Source organism: Rhamphochromis sp. 'chilingali', assembly GCF_963969265.1.
Source record: "Rhamphochromis sp. 'chilingali' genome assembly, chromosome: 6".
NCBI lineage: Eukaryota > Metazoa > Chordata > Actinopteri > Cichliformes > Cichlidae > Rhamphochromis > Rhamphochromis sp. 'chilingali'.
Window position 1 is genome coordinate 33,346,337 of NC_137933.1, and position 23,936 is coordinate 33,370,272.

Sequence of the window (23,936 nt, forward strand, 5' to 3'; positions counted from 1 at the left end):
ATAACTCAAAGTAATTTAGAGAAATGTGTTTTAATCTAACGGCAGAAAAGCCACAGCTTTCAAAACCACCGAAAGGAAAATCTATAAGTCACATCTATAAAGTGCTTTTCATCAGCATATCAGAGGTCGATGCATGTATGTAAATATTGCTGGCAAGAGCAATAATGTTGTCCTTCATCACGATAGTGAATCATTACCTTTATGCATTCACTAGTGTATCATTTTTTGCACGGGTTCAATATGCATTCCTGCAGAAGACATACTTGCTTTTGTGTGATGTGACACTGTGATTAATTCAATTTGGTGCCAAAGTATTTAATCTGTAAAATTAATATTCTAATAAACTCGTGTTGATGTAATTTGTGATATTTAAAATACCCATGCATTTATTGTTACACATGTATTATTACCTTATTTTAATTATTGCATTTTGTTGATTTAGCTTTTTATATTTTTCTAAAAACAACTGGTTTACTTCCCCCCCCCCCCCCCGAATTGCATAAGATCTGACATTAAGTTCCAACGACATGGCGGAAATCCATATTTGGTCACACATATTTTTTTTCTAAAATGCATAGTGGACATGGTTCACTTGCCCATTAGAGAGACATGGAGACAGAGGAACAGAGAGGGAGAAAGACCTCACATTTCACTGATGCCCTTTTCTAAACACAGGTCCAAATCACACACTTCATCTGGGCACGGAGGTAAAGCTCTAGATGAGTTTAGCCCCTGTCTACTAACACCCCCACCCACTCTCTGCCAGGCTGTTCAACTGTGTGAGAGAGAGGAGGAAAGAGAGACTATGACTAGAGCTGAGCAGCAGCGGCACTGTTCTCCTCCAGCTCCAGTCTTTATCCCCGCCTGAGCATTAGATGTGATTACTGCTCAGCGCTCGACACTGACAGAGACAGAGAGCTCCCAGAGACAGCAGGAGTGGGTGAGAGACATAAAGAGACAGAGAGCGAGGGAGAGCACAGAGGAAAAGAGGAGCACAGCTCTCTCGTTCCCTGCGATGCTGCTACAGTGATACAAGAGTGCCCCCTGCTGCTTCTGGTGTCTGGGTGTTAAACACACACACACACACACACACACACACACACACACACACACACACACACACACACACACACACACACATACATGTGCACGCACTCTTTGAAATCCAGCTACGAGAGTGGGACTGCATAGAACTTGTGGGGGTATACCAAAAGCGAGACCAAGCATATGACTGTGTGGCTTTCCGCGCTGTGTGTCTACAGTGTGAGTATGTCTGCGGCACACAGAGAATTTACAGAACAGAGCTGTGACTAAGGTGACTTAATTATGAGTCTGACATTACTAAGTGATTCCTTTACAGTGGTGTCTAACTAATAGCTACGCACCCACGTTCCGCTCCCATAAAAATTCTGTGAGGCTACGATTAAACACTTGACACATCCTTAATAGTGTGGCGTGGTAAGAAGATAGACAATATACCATGTAATTTTAAACACACCCTCTCTGGTGAGGGGTATTATTGGACAGCAGATCACTTGTGTAGTTTGTGTAAGAAGCACAAGTAGAGGCGTGTTGAGCATTTAGTTGAAAGACTTATTTTGTGTGACAGCCTTACTACACTAGCAAAGAAACTCTTCTTATTTTGGATAAATGCTCTCATTTTTATGTATTCCTATATTTTGAGGATATTACCTATAAAGCAATAGTAGTAGTGTTTTAATATACATTATAACATATTTTTAATATAAGGAAAATACTTAAACTAAACCTACTAACTGTTTTCATCTATGTCCCAGAAAAGAAATATCATGTGTAAAACCTAGAAAGCTAAACTCGCACAAAAAGATTTTATGGTAAACAGCCTACAAACTTAAATTTAGATAGATTTTATTTAACCATCAAAGTCTTAGTAAGTAATCTGTGTGACAATGAGTCGATGCCAAATGCAGTAAAAGTCGGGAAACCAGAGAGCAAAGCTGTCATGTGACTAGCAGTGTGTCCGAGCAGTCTCACCATGGTCTCCATGAGCTTCCAGTCCTTCTCCAGCTGCTCCATCGGTCTGGTCCACCAGCTGCAGAACCGAGCATAACGCTGGCCCTGAAACCAGTACTGCCGCAGCCACTCAAACTCCACCTTCACACACAAATACACGTAAAACAAAAACGTTGTTCAGAGAGACAACTTTCATCTGATATTTACATAGATTATATATGCATTCCTTTCCCTGTTCTTTTCACTAAGTACATCTCTAAGTAGAACACTGACTTTTCTGTTTAGATACATTTACTTGTCAGAGTGTGAAATTATATGAATGCTTTTACAAATACAAAAATAAATTCTTAGTCCCTTGTAAGAAAATAAATTGGACATGATTTTGCACTGGAAGAAAATGACACATTCCCTTGAAATCATACTTGCTAATTCCATCTTTGAATTGTTGCACATTCTGTTTGTCACGAAATAGTTTCAAAGCACGTTCACTCATTTTTGACACGTAGATAAAAAAACATCCTACCACAAATAGTACAAACATTGGTCATGTCTTTAAGTACAATCACACCCTCAAAACAATTTAGACACAAACAAGCCTACTGTATGTCTGCTCACACACACACACACCCCCACCATTGAGCACACCTGAAAACTCCGCCCTCTCCTTCCTTTCCTCATTCCCTCCATCCCCTCCTCTCCTGCTCCGTCTGGAGATGACAGTCTTTACTGCCAAGCCGCTCCCCTCTCCTCCACTGGGAGTGTTTTTGTTTCCTGCTCTTTTGAAGTGCTGATTTAATCCTCGCACGGATGCTTCACGTAGCCAGGTGTAGCCTTTCTATTTCCAAGTGTGTCTTTCCGTGTTTGTGTGTTCGTACCTGAACTGTATGCGCATCAGTGCATTTGTGCCCTTGCAAGTATCTGTCTGCATAAATGCGTGAGCGTCTTTGTTAATGCGTATACAATCGCCAACGTAAATGTGAATGTCAAAGATTGCCCCAACTGCCACCAACGTAAATGTGAGACGCTGAGCTTCCCTCCCCCAAAACATTCTACAAAGCATCATCCACTGAAAACAATGCACGCTCCATTTCATGTTGACGTAGACAACTGTACAACACAAAACGTAGTTTCATACAATGGAAACGCATATAAAATAGCACGACGAGAGCCATTGTTCCTTTTCTGAAAAGTAGTTTGTTTATTGTTCTTCTAACAGAGCATTATGCAAGCAGAGCTCTTTTACAGCTATGAACAGTCATCGAAACAGTTTAAAACACATTTATTCCAGCTGAGCGCTCCCATGAAATAAAACTATAATTTGGGTGATCCAAAATTGTCATCCAACTTTGACAAATTACGTTCATATATATAACTACGCTGCACTGACTAAAAAGTCACGGAGACCCATCTTCAGTTTGAGTTTTATTTTGAGCGACATCCACTGTAACTTTCTCTCTAGCACAAAAGTTTGAACAGGCCTGCAACTGAGCAAAAGACTGTCAGAAAATATGGCATAAAGTTTTGTCTCAAAGTATATTCGCAATTAGAATCAAGAAGTATGAATTATACTTGCACTGCATTGTTAAACCTGCAAGTGTATCACAGACAAAAGCAAGTATAGATTCAGCAAGAACTTTCCTGTCCTGTCTTCACACTTCACAGTGTTGGAATCCATATAACTTCCACAATCCAACATTTATAGTAACTTTATATAAGGATTTACCAGCTGTCGTGAAAAAAGAACGTTGATTATCTTCAATCTTTAGTTCTAATTTTTCACTCTTGAAACTCTTAGATTCAACTAACACTTTAAATTACAAAGCTTCGTAAGAGTCATGTGACCAAGAGTCACATGACTCTTACATTAAACTAACTTTATTAGCAGTAGCAGCATTAACATGGATTATATGTGTCTGAAGGATGTTTCCCTAAACTGAGTTTGTTTTTACAACAACAAAAAAAACTAATAGTTTTGAACTCAAATTAAGTTCCCAATATCCTGAACTCTTCTAATAAGAGCCACTGGAAAGTTTGAACACTGAACTTAAAAGATCCTGCGATTGGTGACATTTTTTAGTGGTTACTGCTCTGCAAAATGAGGCAAGACATCTTCCATACAGTCGCCCAAAAACAAAGGGCAAAAATTATTTACACAAACAACTTGAGAGGATTCTGTCCTGGAAAAAGGCTCTGATCACAGTGGGGATGACATGCAAGGACTGGGGCATGTCAGGGAGAATACACAGCCAGTGGCACTGCTCAGCAGCCTCTCAGTCACTCCATACAACCCACCCTTCAAAGAAATGTCATCCTTTATGGTCCCTTCAACACAATCCAAATCCACTCCCCTTCGATCACTACAGCTCAAACACACAACAAAGCCACACGAGCCAATATCGGACGTCCTTTTCACACAGTCTGTCCATCCTTCTATCTCTCTGATTGTCTGCCTGTCCTTTAGTGAGAAGAAACCAACCTGTGTCTCCACTTTGAGCTGACATGGCAGCCAGTCCCCTGCTGCGCAGGCCAGTGGAAGCCACAAAGCACGCCATCTAAAGCTACTGAGGAGTGCTGGCTATGTGGCATTTGGAGGCTAGCTACCCAGCTGAGAGTTACCAAGTAGGGAACTATGACTAAATGCCACCTATTCAGGTAGACAGATCGAAAGTGTGTGCGAAAGAGAGAGTGGTTGTTAGGCCTAGTTTTTCTATGAGATGGCGTGGGGGAGTGAGAGGGGAGTTAGTGACTCCCCTGAGGCAGTCGCTGTCATCTGTCCAGGTGATGGACACACCAACTACACATTAGCTGCACATTAGTTGACCGGCCTCCCACCATGGCAACTCTGGAGTTAAAGCCAAGTAGCCCCTTTTTCCCCCCCGATTTAATGAGGTACTTTTTTTTTCCACACCTTCACGGTAGTCCCTGAGCGGGTCCAATCAATTTCTGGGCTGGGCCCTGAGGTGAGAACTGATGAGAGTGTGATCGATCCCACTCTGCCGTCCTCTGTTTACCTTTCCTGATCTCCTCACATATAAGCCTGGTTACCGGTGAGCAACTAGGAACGCAATTTACACTCATCACACATTTGCCAGAGTAGTCGCACACAATCTAGGTTATAACACACAGATTGCTATATATGTTTTACTTTCACCCTACAGGTAGAAAAAAAAAAACTTAGGAATGGTCAGGTTTTCTAAAATGACTACTCATAAATTATAGAGGCTTTTTCTCATAACATTCTATCTTCAAGATAGTGTTTGTCACTTCTTTCCTCTCAGACTAAAGATTAAAGAAATAGTCATCTTTGAATCCTAAAATCTGTTCGTGTTAATCGTCTGGTCGCAGCATTTTTGTACAACTTGAAGGCCTGAAAGAGACGATTTGTCCAAGCTGGTAAATCGTAATACAATTGATCATAGAAATTCAGTTTGAAACCTTTGTAAATTTCCAGTTAAGTACGGGGCTTAAATTAACAAACGATTCTATTAATTGACATTTTACACACCGTCCCAAATATTTTGAAAGCAGGGTTTTAAACGAATAAATGATATACTCAAAAAATAAAACAAAATCTAAAGCCTAAATCATGGCATTGCAAAATTCAGAAATGGTCAAAAATGTTGCCTTTTATGGATAGATTTATTTTATCAATGTAGTATTTTTTTAATAAAACCAAAGCACAGAGAAATTAAATAACCCATTAAATCAACCAATACGATGAATAATTAGAAACAATGTTAACAAGCAGTAAAGGTAATGCAAGTAAAAATAACAGCAGAGATAAAAAGTACAAACCACAATAAACTGATCTGTTACAAAAAATAATTTGAGTACTTATTAATAAGATTACTTTGACATTCTCATTGTAAGCCCTTTTAAGAAAGCCATTTCAAAGCAAAGCCAACACTGAAGCAGCCTGTGGAGACATTTTGGCCATGAAAACAGAACATCAGAAGGTCACACACAACTACTTCCGTACAGTTCACTTTCTGCCAAAGCTTGTGGGAACCTCCCCACCCCCCATCAATATTTACTGTGGGGGAACTAGCATCATTAGAGGGGTCCCTCAGGGCACTCTGTCACACACCCACCTGGGAAGTGACACAGTGGCTTTAAATGAGACAAGACATTTGCGTCTGTGATTAGCATTTCAAAGCCAAACCTGCACATGGGGAAGGTGCGGTGATGCTGTGTTAGCCTACCTCCGCCACCTAAAACAGGAGGTGAGATTAAAAGGAGACAGTGAGAGGGACCAAACACACAGGTGGGAAATTTTTCTTTATTTCCATCTCTGTCTCCATTCAATTTTTACTTCAATTAGCTATCCCGACTGACCCCCAAATGCTGACAGCGATGGCAGATGCTCTACTTCATCTTCGTCAAACCGGGCCCACACCCTGTGACAAATGTCAACCTCCACCTCCTTGCACCACATTGCACAATATCCCTGGAATGTCAGCCAGTGCTAGCTTGCTGTTTAGCACTTTTTAAGGAAAGGCCCATAAGGCACAGCTCAGGTCAGGCTGCCTGCGTGTCTCAGGCTTGTTCACTCCTCAGTCGCCCATGTCAAACACGACCTGCGCAATATGCACCCACCAAGAGCCAAACTGGGCCGCGATCATAAATAACTCCACCAACAATACATCATTTAAGTGGGTGTTCTGCTCTCGTGGGCAACTCCAAACAAATGGCCACATCGATCATTGAGAATGCCAGGTAGGGTAGGCTTGAGCCCCCGAGAGTACCCCTCCTTACTTAAATACTCACACACACACACCTGCTCTTTTATAAATTGTGCACTGTTTTCCTGAATAAACCAATGTTTAGTAATCCTGTGCCACAAGCAAGAAACTAGCAGTTGCTAACTCAACTAGCACAGCAGTTCTCCCAAACCAGACAGCGCTATTGTTTGGCTCTGCTGAATAATTTATATTGTCTACAACCTTTAAACAACCTTACGTCAGACTCATCTGTCATGGTATCCTGCTAAGGGGTCTGGGTGCTAGTGTCAGCTTGGATGTGAACTTTGGGCCAAAGGGTGTAAAAGAGGGAGAGGTGAAGTGATATATTAACTGCTGGCCTGCAGCAAGTGAACACAGTATGCTGGTGGCTCTGCAGCACAGCCACTCGTGTTCCTCTTTTTTGACCTCCCTCTATCCCTCCATATCCCAAGCCAGCATCACTCATTGTTCTGTATAAAAAGGGGTTAAGGAGTGGAGAGGGGCCTGACTCCATCTTTTAGAAAAACATATGGAGAGGCTATTGCTGTACAATCCATCACAGGCCAGGACAAATGAAAACAACCTGGATTTCATATTGCAACCATTTCCCTGAGCAGAGACAACAAGGTACGTAGAAGTTGGTAAGCTGGCAAGCGTCCATCCTGCCATGTACAGATGTTTAACCTGCTATCAGATTACTTCCAGTATGGTACACAAGTCTCATAATGCAGATAAAATAGAATCAACCAGAATCCACCAGGATTAAAATGTTTAAAAAAGGTTTAAAGCACACGATTTTCCTCTTTGTCATATTTGCTTTTCATTTCAGATTTTAAGAGTTTTTGTTGGAATGTGTTTTGTCGTTTTTGTTGTCATGTTTTTGACATCATTTGGCTCATTGGGAGACTGACATGGAAAGATATAACACACTGATACCGTAAAGTTACGTAGGGTGATTGTCCCATCAAAGAACACAAGGTCAAAGGGCTTCATTAAATGTATGTTCACCAGACTCTATCCACAGGTGCACAAGTCTATACAATGCAAAAGCAAAATAAATAAATAAGCAAACTGTTATTAATCATGGATAATGGTTTCATTGTATTTCCACAATACTTTCTGTGATACTGTCTTGAAAAATCCTGTCATATTTGCAGATGGTTCTTAATTGTTTTTTGTGACCAGATGGAACAATTCAGATTGTGCTAGGAGGGCCATGAACTCTTAAAAAAAGTAAAGGAATAGTCTTTAAAACTTAAGACTGGAATCCTATTGTCTAAACTCTTGGCACATATTCACATTAAGTAGTCTCAGAAGGCCCTAAAAGTGAAGTCAGATTTATAAAACTGATTCAGATGTGGTGCATACAGCTCATCTACGCTAGCTTAAAAATGCTAGTAAAACTACATGTAAAAAACGCAAATAAAATCAAAGAATGGTCCAATGTGCATAACACACATATCACAGACACACGTGTACATACATATGCACATTCATGTGAACACACACCACCGTCTCCCCACCTCATTGTGAATCTCCTCACAGTCCTGTAGCGTTGCCGGCAGCAGAGCCACAAGCCTATGGGATCCTGTGTCGGGGTCAGTGTGCAGGTTGGACAGGGCCTCCTGGCAACGTGACTGGATGTAGGTCAGGGTTCCACTGGAACACTGATCGGAACAACACAGACTGTGTTACAAACAGAGCGTAACTGCAGTGCTTGTGAGAAATTTAATACATTTAACCTAGGTGCATGCCTAGAAAATATGCATATACTGGTCAAACTACCCAACTAATAAGCTGTCTACTTGCTAATATTAAAACCACAGACAGAACAGGTAAACTATTTGCAATGTTCTGTTCTGTTGGGAAAATTCATAAGGACACTGCTTCTAAATGAAGCACCTACAGAGAGTTGCAGAACAAGTACACATCCCAATGCCAAGGGCATTTTCTAATGGCATGCAGCCTCCCCCAGCTTGACAATTTGCCCTAGCTGGATTGCTCAACAACTTGAGAAACATCAGTAAGAACCCAAGGCATTCGTATGACCTAAAAACTGATCACATCCTAATACAAGTAAGTCCATGGGCTTCGCTGGAACATGCACATTCCATGACCCCAACCTATAAAACCCAAAGGATATCCTATGGGCATCCTGGGCCAAGGAAAACCTGTTTCCTAGATGTTGGTTCTCTAATGGGCAATAGGTGCTTTGACAGCACGAGTAGGACCTACACAATGTCAGGCAGGTGGTTTAACATGCTAACATACTAGCCTAACATCTCTGTGGAATCAGAGGAAATTAACATTATTTTATGTATGTTCACCACCTCATCCTGCACGACTGCATCACTATTTGCAGAAGAATTTCTGTTTAAAAAGGCTTTGGCTGGACTGTAAGTAGTTCTTGTGAATTTCTCTTTAATGTTAATTTCTGCACATGTAGACAGATTTGAAACAGACAGTAAGAGATTTGTTATTTTTGCCACAGTTTTAATCACAGTTAATCGCCTTGCTATCACAAACAGATTGCATGTAACGTGAACCCATTCACTCGCAAAGTGATGACAGACTGATAGCAGACGGAGTATTGCCAATTTATCAGTCATGACACACAAAAGTTGCCTGGAAGATGGTAACTTATTGCAAGCGATCACAGACCTGGTCCCTGTCTTTGAAGCAAACACTTAAATGGCAAAAAAACCTGCAAGTTCACTGAATACTGTAACTATAATTCCTATCACGCCACATTCACCGTTTTCACTACTGTGGCTGTAACAGAAGGTTGCTGGCTGTTTCAAAGACAGTGTTGTACCGAAGACCATTTGCTTTCAAAGTAAATTTGATCTACTTGAAATGTTTTAATTGCAGTAAACAATCTGTGTTTTCTGTTTTGCCTTCTACTTTTCCAAGTTTCCACCCCAATCAGGACTGCAGCAAACAACAAAGAATTGCATAAAGGTTTTTGGTGCAGCATCGCATCTTTGAGACCAATTTCAACTAGTAACTACTAGCAACCACTCACTAACCAACCAGGGAAGGCACATTTTTCCTTAGCAGTCTGATGATTTTTTTTAAAACATTTTGTAGTATATTTGGATATACTGCAGTGGCTTTACTTACATCGCCAAACCCTGCAGGGAAAGACCGTTCGTTTTTCTGTTTTATTTCTCAGTAAAAGGGTCGTAAGAGGACAACAAAGTTCTTCAGCATACAATGTTGAATATTATTTACTTATTAACTTTTTACAGAGTCTTTCAATAAAACAGCATAGCAGCATTCCTTATTAATTCCAAAGGAGGCTGTCGGTAGACCATACAGCATTTTACGAAGCGATTCAGAACAGAGTTTAATCTGTTGTCTGACTTCTCACCTCAGCCACTCTGTGTGTGGAGCTGAAGCGTGCAGTGTCTCCAGCTAGGACACAGTGCTGGTGGGTACTGTTCAGGTCATCTGGTAAATACAGTTAAGAGAAAACTATCAAAACACAACGACATTACCAATGAGAGTTATCAAAAGAGCAGCGAAGAGTAAACAAGAGCTCACACCAGAACTGAATGTTCATCCCATACTGATGTTGTGTTTTTTAATAATTAAAATAAAGAGTAGAAAGGAGCATAAAAGGAAAAGATTATGACAGAAAACACAGGAAAGAAGGAGAGTGAAGAAACATGACAACTACATCATCTTATACTCTCAGACAGATTGCGCTTGGTCCAGTACCGACGAATCAAATAGAGTGAGCAGCATTGTAGTATAATTTTAATTACCAAACAAAACCAGATCGAGCTCAATCTGTCAAGATGGAAGAGCCATACCAACAAACATTTGTCCAATATCACACAAGCTTTACAAAGAGGCCTTACTGCTGTTTCTTGTGTATCCCTCCATGTGTTTCTTTGTGTGTATAGATGTTTCTCAGCTCTGCCATTATTTGCCTCATAACAATAATTAATTTAGCCATGACAGAGCTGTCATTCACAGCACATGTGCATATTTACACCCGCCTTGAGCAAGAGTACACCGGCTAATGCCTGTGAATTGAAAGTCAAACAGCCAAATGCTTTGGGAGGAAGATATTATTGTTTGGTGGGAGAAAAAAAAAAAAGATGGTGACAAACAAAACAACTTGCCGGTGTTTTCTTCACCCTGATGAGATTGTGAAGGATTAGGTCTCTGGGCAGAATTACTCTGCGTCTTTAAAACTGTTTATATCCAATAACAAATTATCTCCATCAATCTGCTCTTTTCTTGGCGCGTCTGATGCGTCAGTGGGATCAGGAGGGAGTAGAGGCAAACTCAATAACTGTAATAAATATTTATCTTTCTTTCAACCCCTGTGCCTGCTGCCACTTGTCCTCCTTTTCCAGGAAGCAGGCTTTTAAATATATTGGGTCAAGTCTTTTCTCCAGTCCCCCTGTGCATTGGGAGCTGGAAATCAGATTATTGAACAGGCCCGGTGTCAAGACTTGCATTGTTCTTTTTTAACCACTGAAATTCCATTTGGGTGGAAATGATGGTGATTCAATTTGCCTCCAGCAGCTCAGACATTAGCAGTTCAAAGGGGCCAGCCGCCGACAAATGGTGCTGAAAATACATTACGGTGTCTGTGGTTATACACCATTGTAGTTTTCTTTTAATACCACAAAACTACTTATCATACGGTGTATGTCACCAAAACACTGGTACAATATATCTTAACACTTGGTTTAACACTGGCCACTCTGCCTGTGTGTACACGAGTGGGCTTGACATGGTGAGGTGAAACATCCAGTTTTTTATTCGTACGTGTCGGTTGCCACCCAAAAAAAAAAAAAAAAATCATGAAAAACTTAAGATTCAGTGACAAAATATAGAGTTTGTGTGTGTGTTGCATGTCTTACAAGACTTGTTTGTCTCGCGATTGGTTTAGTTTTAGGATTTTAGTATGTAAAAATAATGTTGTGCAGGAAAACTTCTGAGTATTTTAGGACACAAAATTGTGTACTGTATATAAAACAAATCTTTTCTATTGAAGAACGAAATAATTTTAAGTTTGTTTGGGGTTTTTTCTCCATATGGCTGTGTTTGTGCATTGTGCCAAGCATTTAAATCAGGTAGGCCGACAAAGCCACAGACTGCCGAGGACTCTGTGAGCTGCTATCGTCGTGCAGCAGTTGGCCTCTCAAGGGCGTACTCACCAAGTGGAGCATAAATCCCCACTGATCCGCGACAGTCAAGTCCCATTAGAATGGTCTGCACAACAGCCCATCACTCTATTATAATAGCTGGCCTGAAACTGACTGTTCTATTGTAAATCTTATCCAGCTAAAAGAGGTCGGCTTCAAGCCCTGTCAGACTGAATATTAGGTACAGACATCGTTGCTCTCAGATGAAAACATAGCATCTTCAAAGAGTCAATGTCAGGAATTCATTAAAACCTTCCTATTGCTTACTTTTTAGTGGTCCATTTGAAAAGACTGACGATGTTCTAAAATTACATTGATACAGTAGACAGGTAATCTGATTGAACTTTAAACTGGAAAATCAGACACATGTGGTACACATGTGCGTGCAGCTATAGAAAACACCTTGCTATTATCAAGGTAGTGGCAAACAGTTACTACACTTTACCACTGACACTATGAATAACTAGTTTATAAAACACCTGTTTTAGAAACAGTTGTTTTATAAAGATGTGAAGGGGCAGATAGAGTAAAAACTAGATTTTTATTTTATTTATATAAAAGCAATCCACAACAGTTGTCATTGCCCTTAGAGCAAGTATTTGTGAAAGTGAGAAGAAAAAAAACTCGCTTTTAATAGGAAGCAAACTCAGACTCAGGGAGGAATGCCATCTGCCTTGACCAGTTTGGAGAAAATATTTTACAGTGCTTTTTCTTTTTCCTTTTTTACCCCCACTATAGAATTGTGAAATTGGAGGCCTAAAGGCTTACGAACAACAATATTATTATCAAAGCACGCTGTTTTTAAAAAAAAACAAAAAAAACCAAAACATAAAAGTAAGAGCTGCTTTACTTCGTTTGTAATTAGTTGTAAATCTGATTTGTGACATATCTGCAGTACATAAGTAAGTTATTTATACCACCTTGTTCTGCGGGTGTAAAGAGATGGTAATCTTTCAATTAAAAAAAGAAAGTCTCTCCAGACATTTGGTGAAGTATTAAAAAAAAATATAGAAAAGAGTGAATAACAGTGTCTAAATACCTGTATTTATTTGATGTAAATGTTGAGCATAGTGTTGTAGTCAAGTATGTTCTGATGTATATCAGTTAAAATATTTATTTTCTCTACTCTTAGTTCCAAACTACATGAATTAGTCACTTATTTAAAATACACAAAGTACGGTAATACATCATGCAGATGAAATAAGGACCACCTTAAAACTGTACCTTTATATACTTAAGAAAGCAAAGTGCCTCTATAAAATAATAAATCCGCCATTTTATAAGGGCCGCTAACTTCTTGTCCAGCTGAACACAAGCTCTGTTGTGATGTGGATAAATGTCCTTGCGCTCAGAAAATATGAGAAAGCTTGGAAAGACCCGTGGGACCAAAAAGAGGAGGGTGGAGGTGTCTGCTGCAGCCAAAAGCATTAAGCTATGATTTACACCCCTGTGGCTTGCTGTCTGTTCTCCCCATAGAGACATAGTCAGGAATGGGTCACAGGACTTCAAAAAATAACATTTGGGTTTCTTAACCTCTCTAATGCACACAATTTCATGGAACCTTAAAGCTCACTTTTCAAGCCAAGTAACCTCTCTGCACATACACACGCATGAACACGCATGTCTCAGCTCTGTTTTTCCTGCAGAGAGAATTAGAAGAAAAGGACTGAGCATGAAAGTGAGAGTGAAGTGCATCCTGCTGGCATGGGTCATTGGGGACAAGTAACACTAAAACATGGGGTAATGAAAGTGTTCCTCCCTCCAAAGTCAGACATAGTGGCGAATGCGGTTAAGCTGTGCGAGCAACATGTTTACATGTGCATGTGTGTAGCTCCGAGTGCGTTTATGTACAAACGTCTGTACCTCTCATGTAATAGCAGTCTCCAGACTCCAGCGGCAGCATCAGGCCAGGTGTGTGGATGTCCCAGGCTACCTTGAGCCCAATCCTCCAGCAGGCCTTATCACTGCTGCTTCCCTCACTGCTCTCACCTGTCAGTCAAACAGAGCCCAGCACACTGTAACATTTGCATTTTGCATTTATATTCACATTTGGGGCTTTGGGTTGACAGTTTAACCCAGTGTGACTTAAGTGATTGTAAAACTGCAGCATCCTTAAATTTAAACCTCTTAAATATTTATGGAATTACATGTTTGTTATGAAGCTGTTTAAAAAATACATAACACTTTTGTCACATCTTTGCCTGTATATCTGGGTAATGCAGTGAAAAACTGCTATAGCATATTACAGCAGTGGCCATCTATCACCAATGATGTAGCCAGAAAATAAAATTAAATGAAATTAAATTAAAGAAAGGCTTAACACATTAAAAAAAAGGAGTGCAATGATTAAATCAATACCACCCAAACAATGGATGTAAGATGTAAGCCTTTGTCTACAGAAAGTAAGAATCACTTAGCAGCCAAGCAAAGATGATACGTGTTGCTGTGGTCATATTGGCTGTTAGCACAGGATCTTTATGCTATCATTATGCTGTGCAAGAGGAAATAGTTGGATAAAAGCCCCTGATGTTGTTTAGTGAGTGTGTGAGTGTGTTATTGGACAGTATGTATCCTATGATATTCCTGTTTCTGAACCTATTCGCTGCAAGCGCCTCCCCTGTCCCTCTCTCTCCTTCCACTCTTACATGGCATACTAAGAAAACAAGATTTGGCTTGGCTGGCCAACACCCTTCAGCAAAATCAATACTAAACTCTTTCTGGGCCTCTCTGCCCCACAGCTGCCTTTTCCTTTGCTCAGCACGGATAAATAGTAACTTAATTTCCAGCCATTGTGCTCTGAGAGCCAGCTAATGACAGCTCTCCCCAAGGCCTTAGGAATGGTGGAAGATCATCCACTGTGCCGGAAAACACTCAATTGTAGCAGATTCCTTTGGATCTGTGCAGGTATAAAAAGACCAACTCTACATTTCTTTAGTCCAAGCAAAAAAAAAGGCAATTGAAGTGAGAAAAAGACATCTCAAATGAATGCGTCATGCAAAATGTTTTATATCTGTACATCTAAGCTGCCTAATGTGCCGCGTTTCTGTCTTCTCTGGAATAGGTACCTTTTTAATCCACCGGTTCTGGGAGTTCTCAGAGCCATCCACTTAAAAATACATCTGTAGAGCTATGATCAGCCTTTCAGTTCTAAGTCTGGAGATGTGGGGGTCACTTGAAACTAGAAAGACAGCTGCCAAGCACAGAAAGGTGTTGCGCCACAGTGTTTCAAGCTTGTGTTCGCAAGGTCAAAATTGAAATGGCCCAAAAAAATATCATTAAAACCAACCTCTTGAGCATGTGTTTCTGGTTAAGAAACAACAATGAAGAAAGCCCAGCTGTGTGGTGGGAGAAGTTAGCAGTGCACCTGCGTGATACTTTAAAATTACAGTTTTAAGACAGAGACAAAGGCTCTTAAAACTGCAAAGCTCCCACCTTCAACAGTACGTTTTTTTTTTTTTTGCTGGACTACAGCTGTACCTTTAGCTCCATCTGCAACAGGAAAACACAGTTTGCTCTCATTCCACTATTTAGAGAGTGCAAGTAGTGATCTAATGACTGACTGCACTACTTATAATTTATGCTAAAAAGCACTCTTCTGGTTTGTTGGGTTTCTAAAAAGTGAGATGAATAAAGACATCAGTCATTAATGTGATCCATATGATAAAAAATAAGGATTTTGCATTTTACTGTATTATGTACAAAAAACTATTTTAAAACTAAAAACAAGTACTTATAAAAACATAAAATATGGAGTAATACTCACTATTGCCTTCCATGGGGTTTTTTTGTTTGTTTTTTTATTCATACACTAGAAAGCAAAGTTCTTTTTTCAATGAGATTTGCCTTCAACTCCACCAGCAAACGCTATCAGCTCTTGAAAGGGTTTGCATTCCATAATTAGGAGACATCGTATTCATACAGTACAGTCTAGGAAACACTTATCACTTATCAAAGCAGGGCTCATTATTCCATATCAGATAATTGCACATCGATCATTTCTTGAGGAAATGATTTAGATGAGATGCAGCACATGTGATAAGCCTTGTTTGTTTGACTAAGCTATTGAGCATGCGTTTAAGAGCTCGGATCCAAACGTCTGTGATCTCCCGACGCACTGTCGGTGATAAGGCTGTCAGCAGTGAACTGGTGATGACATTTGATAATGCTCTGACACTATCGCATAGATGGATCTGATGGTTGCTTCACCAGAGGCCATGTCTACAGCTGCTACAGTGCTGCTGTAGGGCCATAACACACAAGGTTAGCTGCATCTGATCCACCATAAAGCAACTGAGATAAAGTAATGAGATGGATATTGAAGTGAAAGAGAAAAAGGAATCTTAATTTTAAGCCAAAAATGTGAAAGATTATCGTGATAACTTTGGATAAGAGTTTTGAAGTATTAAGTAAAAGCCTCTGAAGTGTTAATTTTATAAATCTGAACTGCAGTTCAAGCCACTGAGCACAGTTATGACAAATACCATTTTAACTTTGATCCTTACCTTTGTCATCATGACAGCTATAGCTGTAAACAGCCACTGGCGAATGAGTGATCAGGTTCTCATCGTGGTGCCACCCTACTGCCATTTTCCCCATGCCATAGTACGGCTCCTCTTTGAGTTGGCTCATTGCGGCTGGGTCCATATAATTGAGTAAGGTGACATTGAACTTTACTGGACCGCTGCATACCTGTGGAGGACTAGGTTGAGAACAGCCCTGGCCACTCCCGTGCTCCTCTCTGTCCTGAATGTGGTAATCTGATAGGCTGTGCTTTAGTTCGGCCACAGGTTTCTCCTGGGCCTTTAGTCCCACAGGTTCAGTCTCTGTGCCACCACTGGCCTTCACTCCCCAGTCAGGACATTTTCCTTCAGCATGCTCTGAAGCTGCTGCAAAACTGGTTTCACCTGGCTTTACTTGGGAAGACTCTCCCTCCTCGGTGCTGTGTTTGAACTCAGTCTCCCACTCCCCTTCCTGTTTAGACCCAGAGCAGCCTTCCTCACTGTGTTTTGACTCAATGTCCCACTCTTCGCTGTGCTTGGATTCTGTGTCCCCCTCCTCACTCTGCCTGGACTCCGAGTCCCCTCCTTCACTATTTTTAGAGTCTTCACTGTGTTTAGACTCTGTGTCCCCCTCTTCACCTTGTTTGGCTTCTGCCTCTCCCTTCGCCCATTGTGTTAGCCTGTCTCCTTCTTTCAGCTGAGACACATCAGTGCAGAAAAAGGTGTTAAGTTCCCACAATGCCTTGCAGGCAGCTCTCAGATCTGGGTCACAACAGTTTTGTCCTTTGACATCTATGTCCTCACTGTGCCAGGGGATGGCAAAGAGCCGTGTGTCCAGATAGCGATATGTATGGCCCGGTTCGCCCAGCAGGGCACGTGACACAGCGGTGAACACATCTCGGTCACGAACACGAACCAGATCCTTCAGGAGGCATCCCTTCCTTCTGAGGGTGAGCAGAGCTGCCTGCACCCGGCTATGGAGCTCAGCAGGCAGTGAGCATGATTTCCTTAGCACGAGACCAGAGTAACTGGTGTCCCACTAGGAAACACAATTCAGTGTTGTCATAACATGCTGACCATGACATGCAGAAACATACGACATAAAAATAGAATTATATTTCAAGCATGTTTGTCTGAGGAAAAAAAATAACTTTGAGAGCAGCAGTTAGAAGACATGTTTTTGCAGTCCTGTTAAAGTTAAGGTCTAAATATCATTAACAGTATCTAGAAGTAGGTCTTACCAGCTGCTGAAAACCTCGATCTGAGGGTGCCAGAAAGGGGATCTTCTGGTCTCCCAACTCCTGCAGTAGCCTCCGCCTCTGTAAAAAGACAACACAGTAAAACAGACTGATAAGTAGCTGCAAGTATGGTTGCCTCATTTTGTTTTGCTGTCATTTTTATATTTAATGTCTAAGCAGCCTGAACCTTCAAATATACTCAGCATGCAGCTTTTCTGAGACAGTCTGCACGTCGTTTGAGGACAAAGGTTTACACAAATAAAATAAGCGATAAACACATAAAACTAAAAACTATAAATCAGTAAATCTAATAAATCCATCATTTAGATATACAGTATAAGGTAATAGGAAACCAAAATCTAATCATGATCACTTCAAACCGAACCACAAGCTATGCAGCCCATTTTAATTAATGCATTTGAACAAATGATCCTTTCAAAACTGGCTGAGGTATGACCGGTCACCGGTTATTTTCATTGACTTCTCACATTTTTATGATTTTGCGAAGGCTGCCGGTGGGTTCCTCACAACCTTATAAAAGATGTCCTGCGCCATGCAGAGCTCCTCCAATAAAACAGTCAGCTCGGAGGATGGATCAAAGTACCTTTCATTGGGCCACATTCCATTCTGACCTGTAAATCCAATGGCAACTAGTATAAAAAATATATACCCAAATAAATTTCACAACAGTCTCCCCAACCTGCCTCTTCTTCTACTTCCATATGCGCTTGTTTGAAGGTATGTGTACCTGCATGCGTGCACAGTACATCATCATTCATTCCCCGCAGGTGCATCCATGTACAAACACACACACAGAGTCTCTATATGGCTTCTCTGCAGCAAGAAGCTGAAATGTACCCATCATGCTATTGTCTTTTTTACATCTTTCAAACCTCTGCATGAATGACTTGTGCATCAACAATCAAGCAGTTGTAATTGTTGAAGAAAAACCAGCCAGGTGTATATTTCTGAGACATTTACAGCACGAGTCTCACATTACTTCTCCACTACTAATGCCAAAGACTTCACAAGGAACACAGGTACTGACGTAAAAAACAGAAACTTGCCCTGACTTTTAGGGCTAAATAAAATGTCCCAGTCATAACAATAAACTGCAGTTATAAAACGATATATGTCCAGACTCAAAAAGAGTATGGATCATAAGGAGGTCAAGTGGAAGAAGAATGCGTATTAAAGACAGCAGAGAGGAAACAGAACACAATCACAGAGGTGGAAGAAATGGGAGGGCATCTGATCTAACGCAGTTTGGTGAATTTACCTTCAGGGCTGAAACTTTACCTAAGGCTAAACAACACAACACCTGCTGAAAGTTTTCTTAAAGGATGCGCATGAGTGTACAGGCCTTCCAAGTTATTCTGGAACAAACAAAAACAGACTTGCAGACAGTTGGAATGTAAAAAACAAAACAACATGCACTATTCATGGCCAGACTGCATTCAAAGGCTGCTGGAAGAAATTGACAACCTGACACACATTCATTGGTGTCAAATTCTAACTTATGACAGAAACTGAAGATATCAAGGTGAGGCTCTGGGCTATTGTTGTGTGCGGATGCCGCTGTGTACCTGTGTGTGTATTTATTTGACTGCTGCTGTGAGACTCTACTGTACACATCCATATAGTGGCATCCGTCTGTTTTATATGTGCGCATGTAAGTAATACATTACACTTTGCTTCATTCATAGTGCAAAACCACCATTGTGTACACAAGTGCAAAAGTGGCTCTTATACACACACAGCGCATGGCCTTTTCTGAAAAACATGTAGCTGTGGTAGTGAGCACCATGCCTCAAGCCCAATCACACATAACCAGGTCTGTCACACACGTGTCAAATACATCAAGATACTCAGAAATTCCAGAGAAAAAAACGAAAGACAAGAAGTTACCAGAGCCCTCTGAAGCAGATGGACTCTCACAGTATCAGAGAACTGCTGTGTCTGTCTTCCCTTTTCTGTGTCTGCACCTGATTCAAGAAGGAAAATCACAGGGAAAAAAGGTCTGCGTTTCCACTCAGACCCAAGAAACGAGATTACCAATTCCATAATAACACGGATGCTTCACGGTAGCCGTGCCAACCGTCTGTACTGAGTGATATATCTGATTTTTTTTTTTCCTTTTTTTAATCTCTCCCTTCCTTGATGGGATTATTCCCTCAGCCGGACTGTTTATCACAGCAAAACATATTAGGTAGAATAGAACTCAATTGGTTTGCTTTGATCTTGGCCTATAAGAGATATCAAACTGTGTACCATATATTTATTAATTTCATTTATTTCCCATCTGTGACACTTCAACGGACACTTTCTTCAAAGCGATCTTCACAGAGTAGATTAATGTCCAGCGCTTAGCATCAATAGCTCAAAATAGTGAGATAACTCCACTGCTGCAAGGATAAAAACACCTCCAGCCTCTTTTCTGCCCCTGAAGGTCCACTGGAAAGCACTGTATCTACAAATGCTGACAGAGGGCAGATGAGTTCCACTGGACTTGTCTAGATTTGGCTGATGCATCATAAACTACAGATATGTAAAAGCACCAGTGTTTAGTAAAATGTTCCAGTACGTGTCCCCCTGTTTGAGATATGTTCACAGAAATTCTTCTTGGCTCTATCCATTCATCTATTTTCTCAGCTACTTATCAAATTTACAGTCACAGTGAGCTGGTGTCTATCTCAGCTATAAAAGGACAAGACGAAGGGTTCACCCAGGTCAGGTTGCCAGTTTATCACTGGGCTAACATAGCGTAACAGTCAACTATTCAGGCTAACGTTCATGTGTAGAGCCAGTATAGATCACCAGATAACCTAGCATACATGTACCACAAAGAATCGGTGCAGGCACAGTAAAAACATATGCAAATTCTTTAATACCAGCCAAAGGAGGGCAGTACTGCTATCAATGCACGAATTTCAATATTAAAACAGAAAACCATGGATCTCAAGCAATCCTTCTGCAACCCAAGGATGACGTGATGAGAGATAGCTCTATAATAGAGCACTGTGTTTAGACAGTGTTCTCCCGGTACTTGTGAGACACCCATTTCAGAACTGTTCCCTTTCTGCAAAAGTGATGGGGAATCAACAACTTTGACAAGTCGGCTATAAAACGTCAGACTCAAACAGACAGCCTACCCATGTACATGAAAGGCGTTTCCGCCCAGATCCATTTGGCACCGGATCGAAGAATGTAGGGAGCTCGTGTGAAGCGACACAGGGCACAGAGAGTGCCTACTCCACCAAGACATTTGTGTTTGCATGTGTGATGCATATAAAAGCTGTAGAGGTCTTTAGCAAAGCTTTGAATTGGCAAAGCTTAAGTACAAATATACAGATAATTGTAACTGTTGAATACAATCAAAAAGGACCTTTTGGCTAATTGTAGCACAGTTTGTTTAACAAAGATCTGTGCAGGTCAGGGACTACACCATCTTTAGATATGTGATAGTGACTAAATCTAACATGCCACCTAGGTGCCATCACAAAAAATGAGTCGCTGACAGGTAAGAATTTTCGAGGTGATGCGCACACACGCATAAACACAGAGCTTCTATTTTTGTGGTTCTGGCTATAGTTTATTATTTCAGTTTAAGCATATTTTATGCCTTTTTAAGACAATATCTATTCTAAAAAAGCCCATGCTGCAAATACATTAATGAAAAAAGAAGCTCCATCAGCAGTTACAGCGACAAAAATGACCTCTCTTGTTTTCATCTCTTGTTTTCATCATGCATGCTATAAAAACAAAATTCAGGGGGAAAAAAATCCCCCCCATTCTGACATTTTGTTTACAGCCACTTGTGGTATTCATTTATTTTATGAACACCAGCTCGAAGTTTGGTGACTTAATGTGATGGCTAACTGGGCAGACTGGTAAATGGGTAACTGGAATGTGTGGGAGCTGACCTCAGAGCGAGGGCATTGGTAATGTGTAACCCCTTGTGTCCATACTCCTGCTGAGGACTGGCCTATGAATATGAATTGGACTGTGAGAGTTAAAGGTCAGTAAGAAGGATGCTGCCAGAAATATCTCAAATAAACAGACTTTCAGCTACTTTCTTGTTAATATGTAAATTTTACTGGGTAACGTGTATTATCCTGAGATGCGTTTACAGATTCAGTTTGACATGTGGGTCTAGCTTACGTTTGCAAATCATGTTTTATGCAAGACAGTCTCTTCAAAGTAACTTATTAAGAACATAATCAGTGATACACAACAAAGGATTGAGACATGCTGAAGTCATCAGACTTCTTTTGGGGTTTTTTTTTCTGGTTTTGTTTTCTCATTTCTGGTTAGAAACAAATTAAGGAGAAGAAAAATAATGGTCCAGAAATAACTGAGAACAAATGCTATGTCATTAACTATTGCATATTTTTTCAAATCAGTGAAGTGAACATTCTGTATATATTGACAGACATGTTTAGCACGTGTTCGGCGGGGGTGCACAGGTGGAGTAAGTGATGACAAATGGCAGACAGATCGGCTCTGGCCCATTAATTGCTGTTGGAAGCTGAAGGCTGCGTTGATCATTTCACCTCGCGACAGGTCAGCAGGGGACGTGATCATTAATATTAGAACATTTCCATCCATCTACCTGAACAAGAGGCCAGTCATTTAAAAGGCTGGCGCTGGGCAGACCTTTCACGCCCTGTTTATAACACTGATCTAAGCACATTACCAGAGCTGTGGGGGACCACTGCCAGTCATTAATTAGATGTACACACTTACACACACACACACACACACCACACACACACACACACACACACACACACACACACCACACACACACAATATGACCACCTCTACTGGAACCCAGTCACATTTGAAAAATGCCACATGTATGAGATAAGGTACAGCAACACACACTAGGTATAAAAATTTAACATCAAAAGTCCTGTTCTAGGCTAACTGTGCAAGCCATGTGTATACTTTCACACTCACATACTTACCTAAAGTTACTCTTCCAAAGATCCCAAGGTACGTGTAATTCTTTCAGGTGGAGAGTATGCGTACACGTGTGTCAGAGATCAATCATTCAAAAGTATTTACAAATGCACAAAGCCAGACTTAGAAAGGTTGGCACATAGCCACTCTGTTTAAGTGCTTTTCAATGTGTCTGTGGTGTCAACATCTATTTCACACTTATCTACACCTCAAAGGGGAAAAAAGATGTTTCTGTGACCTTTAGCAAGTGTCAGATCTGGAGAGGAGAGGAGAGGGAAGAAGAGAAAGAGAGGATGGGGATTTAAGAGATCTGTCGATGCATGCCTTACATAACCTTTTTTTATTTGTCCGGGAAAGATTGACTGAGCATGCTCTTTATCAGAAACATACTAGCTGCTTCACACTCGCATACCCACAGATTTTTACACAGAGGAGCTGCTCAGTACATCTAAAGTTTTCTGGTAGACAATAAAACAGTTTCTCTGTTCTCCCACTGGGGTAACTGAGGGTTAAAAAAAAGTCTGGTTCAAGGGCATTTTTAGTTTTAAACACTCACCAGGATTCTAACTAGCAGCCTTACAGTCAAAACAGACCATGTGCCATGTCTATGAATTGGCTAGCTCCACCGGTACGCGAGGGCCATTTGCCTTTTTGCCTTCATTGTTGGTTTGTGGCTGGGCCTTAATGTTTCCATTAAGATTATGTCGATCGAGCAAGCTTTTTAGTTTTCACCTTCAAATTACAACATGCTTTCATGAGGTCAGCTGTTTTCCATGTGGAATGGCCAGTTTTAATGCAGACACAGTCCCTCGGTATTCAGGCTGGGTCCAGTTCAGTCAAGGGAAAGTCAGGGGAAAGAGTGAGAAAATGAGGAAGGGAGAGGGATGGAGGGAGGAAGAGAAGAGAGGCAGGAGAGCATTGATTGAAAGACTGTGATTAGCAGTTTTCAGCGGGGCACCAGGGCCACTGAGTTGTTCTAACAGGGTTGTCGCGTCTAGAGGTGCAGTCAAGGAGAAGTCACTGCTTTAGAAAGCTCCCTCGATTTTCCCATTTCCCCCTCCCTCCCTCTTACACTCTCACCATCCAGCCACACTTTTCCTTCCCTTCCAAAAAGTCAATATGGCTGTGCAAAGTGCAGCATGCCCCACAGGGAGGCCCAGTTAGCTGGAGGGGCTGGTAGGGGCTTACAGTGAGGACAAGAGGTGTCCTCCAGGCCTGTCCCATAGGCAGTGACAAGGACAGACCTGAAGACCAAAGGACCAAGGCCACCAGACTGCCCTTCCCCTTTGCAGCTTGCTTTCTTTCTTTCACTACATTTCTCTCAAGCTTGGCTGGCTCGGCGAGGCAGAAGAA

The 23,936-nt window shown here is 41.1% G+C and overlaps 1 protein-coding gene across 3 annotated transcripts in view; it reads right to left on the bottom strand.

Annotated features, from left to right (window-relative positions):
* Positions 1-23,936, bottom strand: part of fto (FTO alpha-ketoglutarate dependent dioxygenase) — a 121,579-nt gene that overhangs the window by 83,330 nt on the left and 14,313 nt on the right. For all 3 annotated transcript variants that reach the window (XR_013971856.1, XM_080884096.1, XM_080884095.1), the window contains exons 2-7: positions 17,622-17,699; positions 16,384-17,419; positions 13,745-13,870; positions 10,087-10,166; positions 8,237-8,380; positions 2,014-2,133 (exon numbers count right to left, since the gene is read on the bottom strand). Coding sequence is in view for 2 of the 3 variants with exons in the window: in XM_080884096.1 (XP_080740222.1) it covers positions 2,014-2,133; positions 8,237-8,380; positions 10,087-10,166; positions 13,745-13,870; positions 16,384-17,419; positions 17,622-17,699 (1,584 nt within the window). In the remaining variant the exon portion in view is untranslated. The remainder of the gene's footprint in view (positions 1-2,013; positions 2,134-8,236; positions 8,381-10,086; positions 10,167-13,744; positions 13,871-16,383; positions 17,420-17,621; positions 17,700-23,936) is intronic.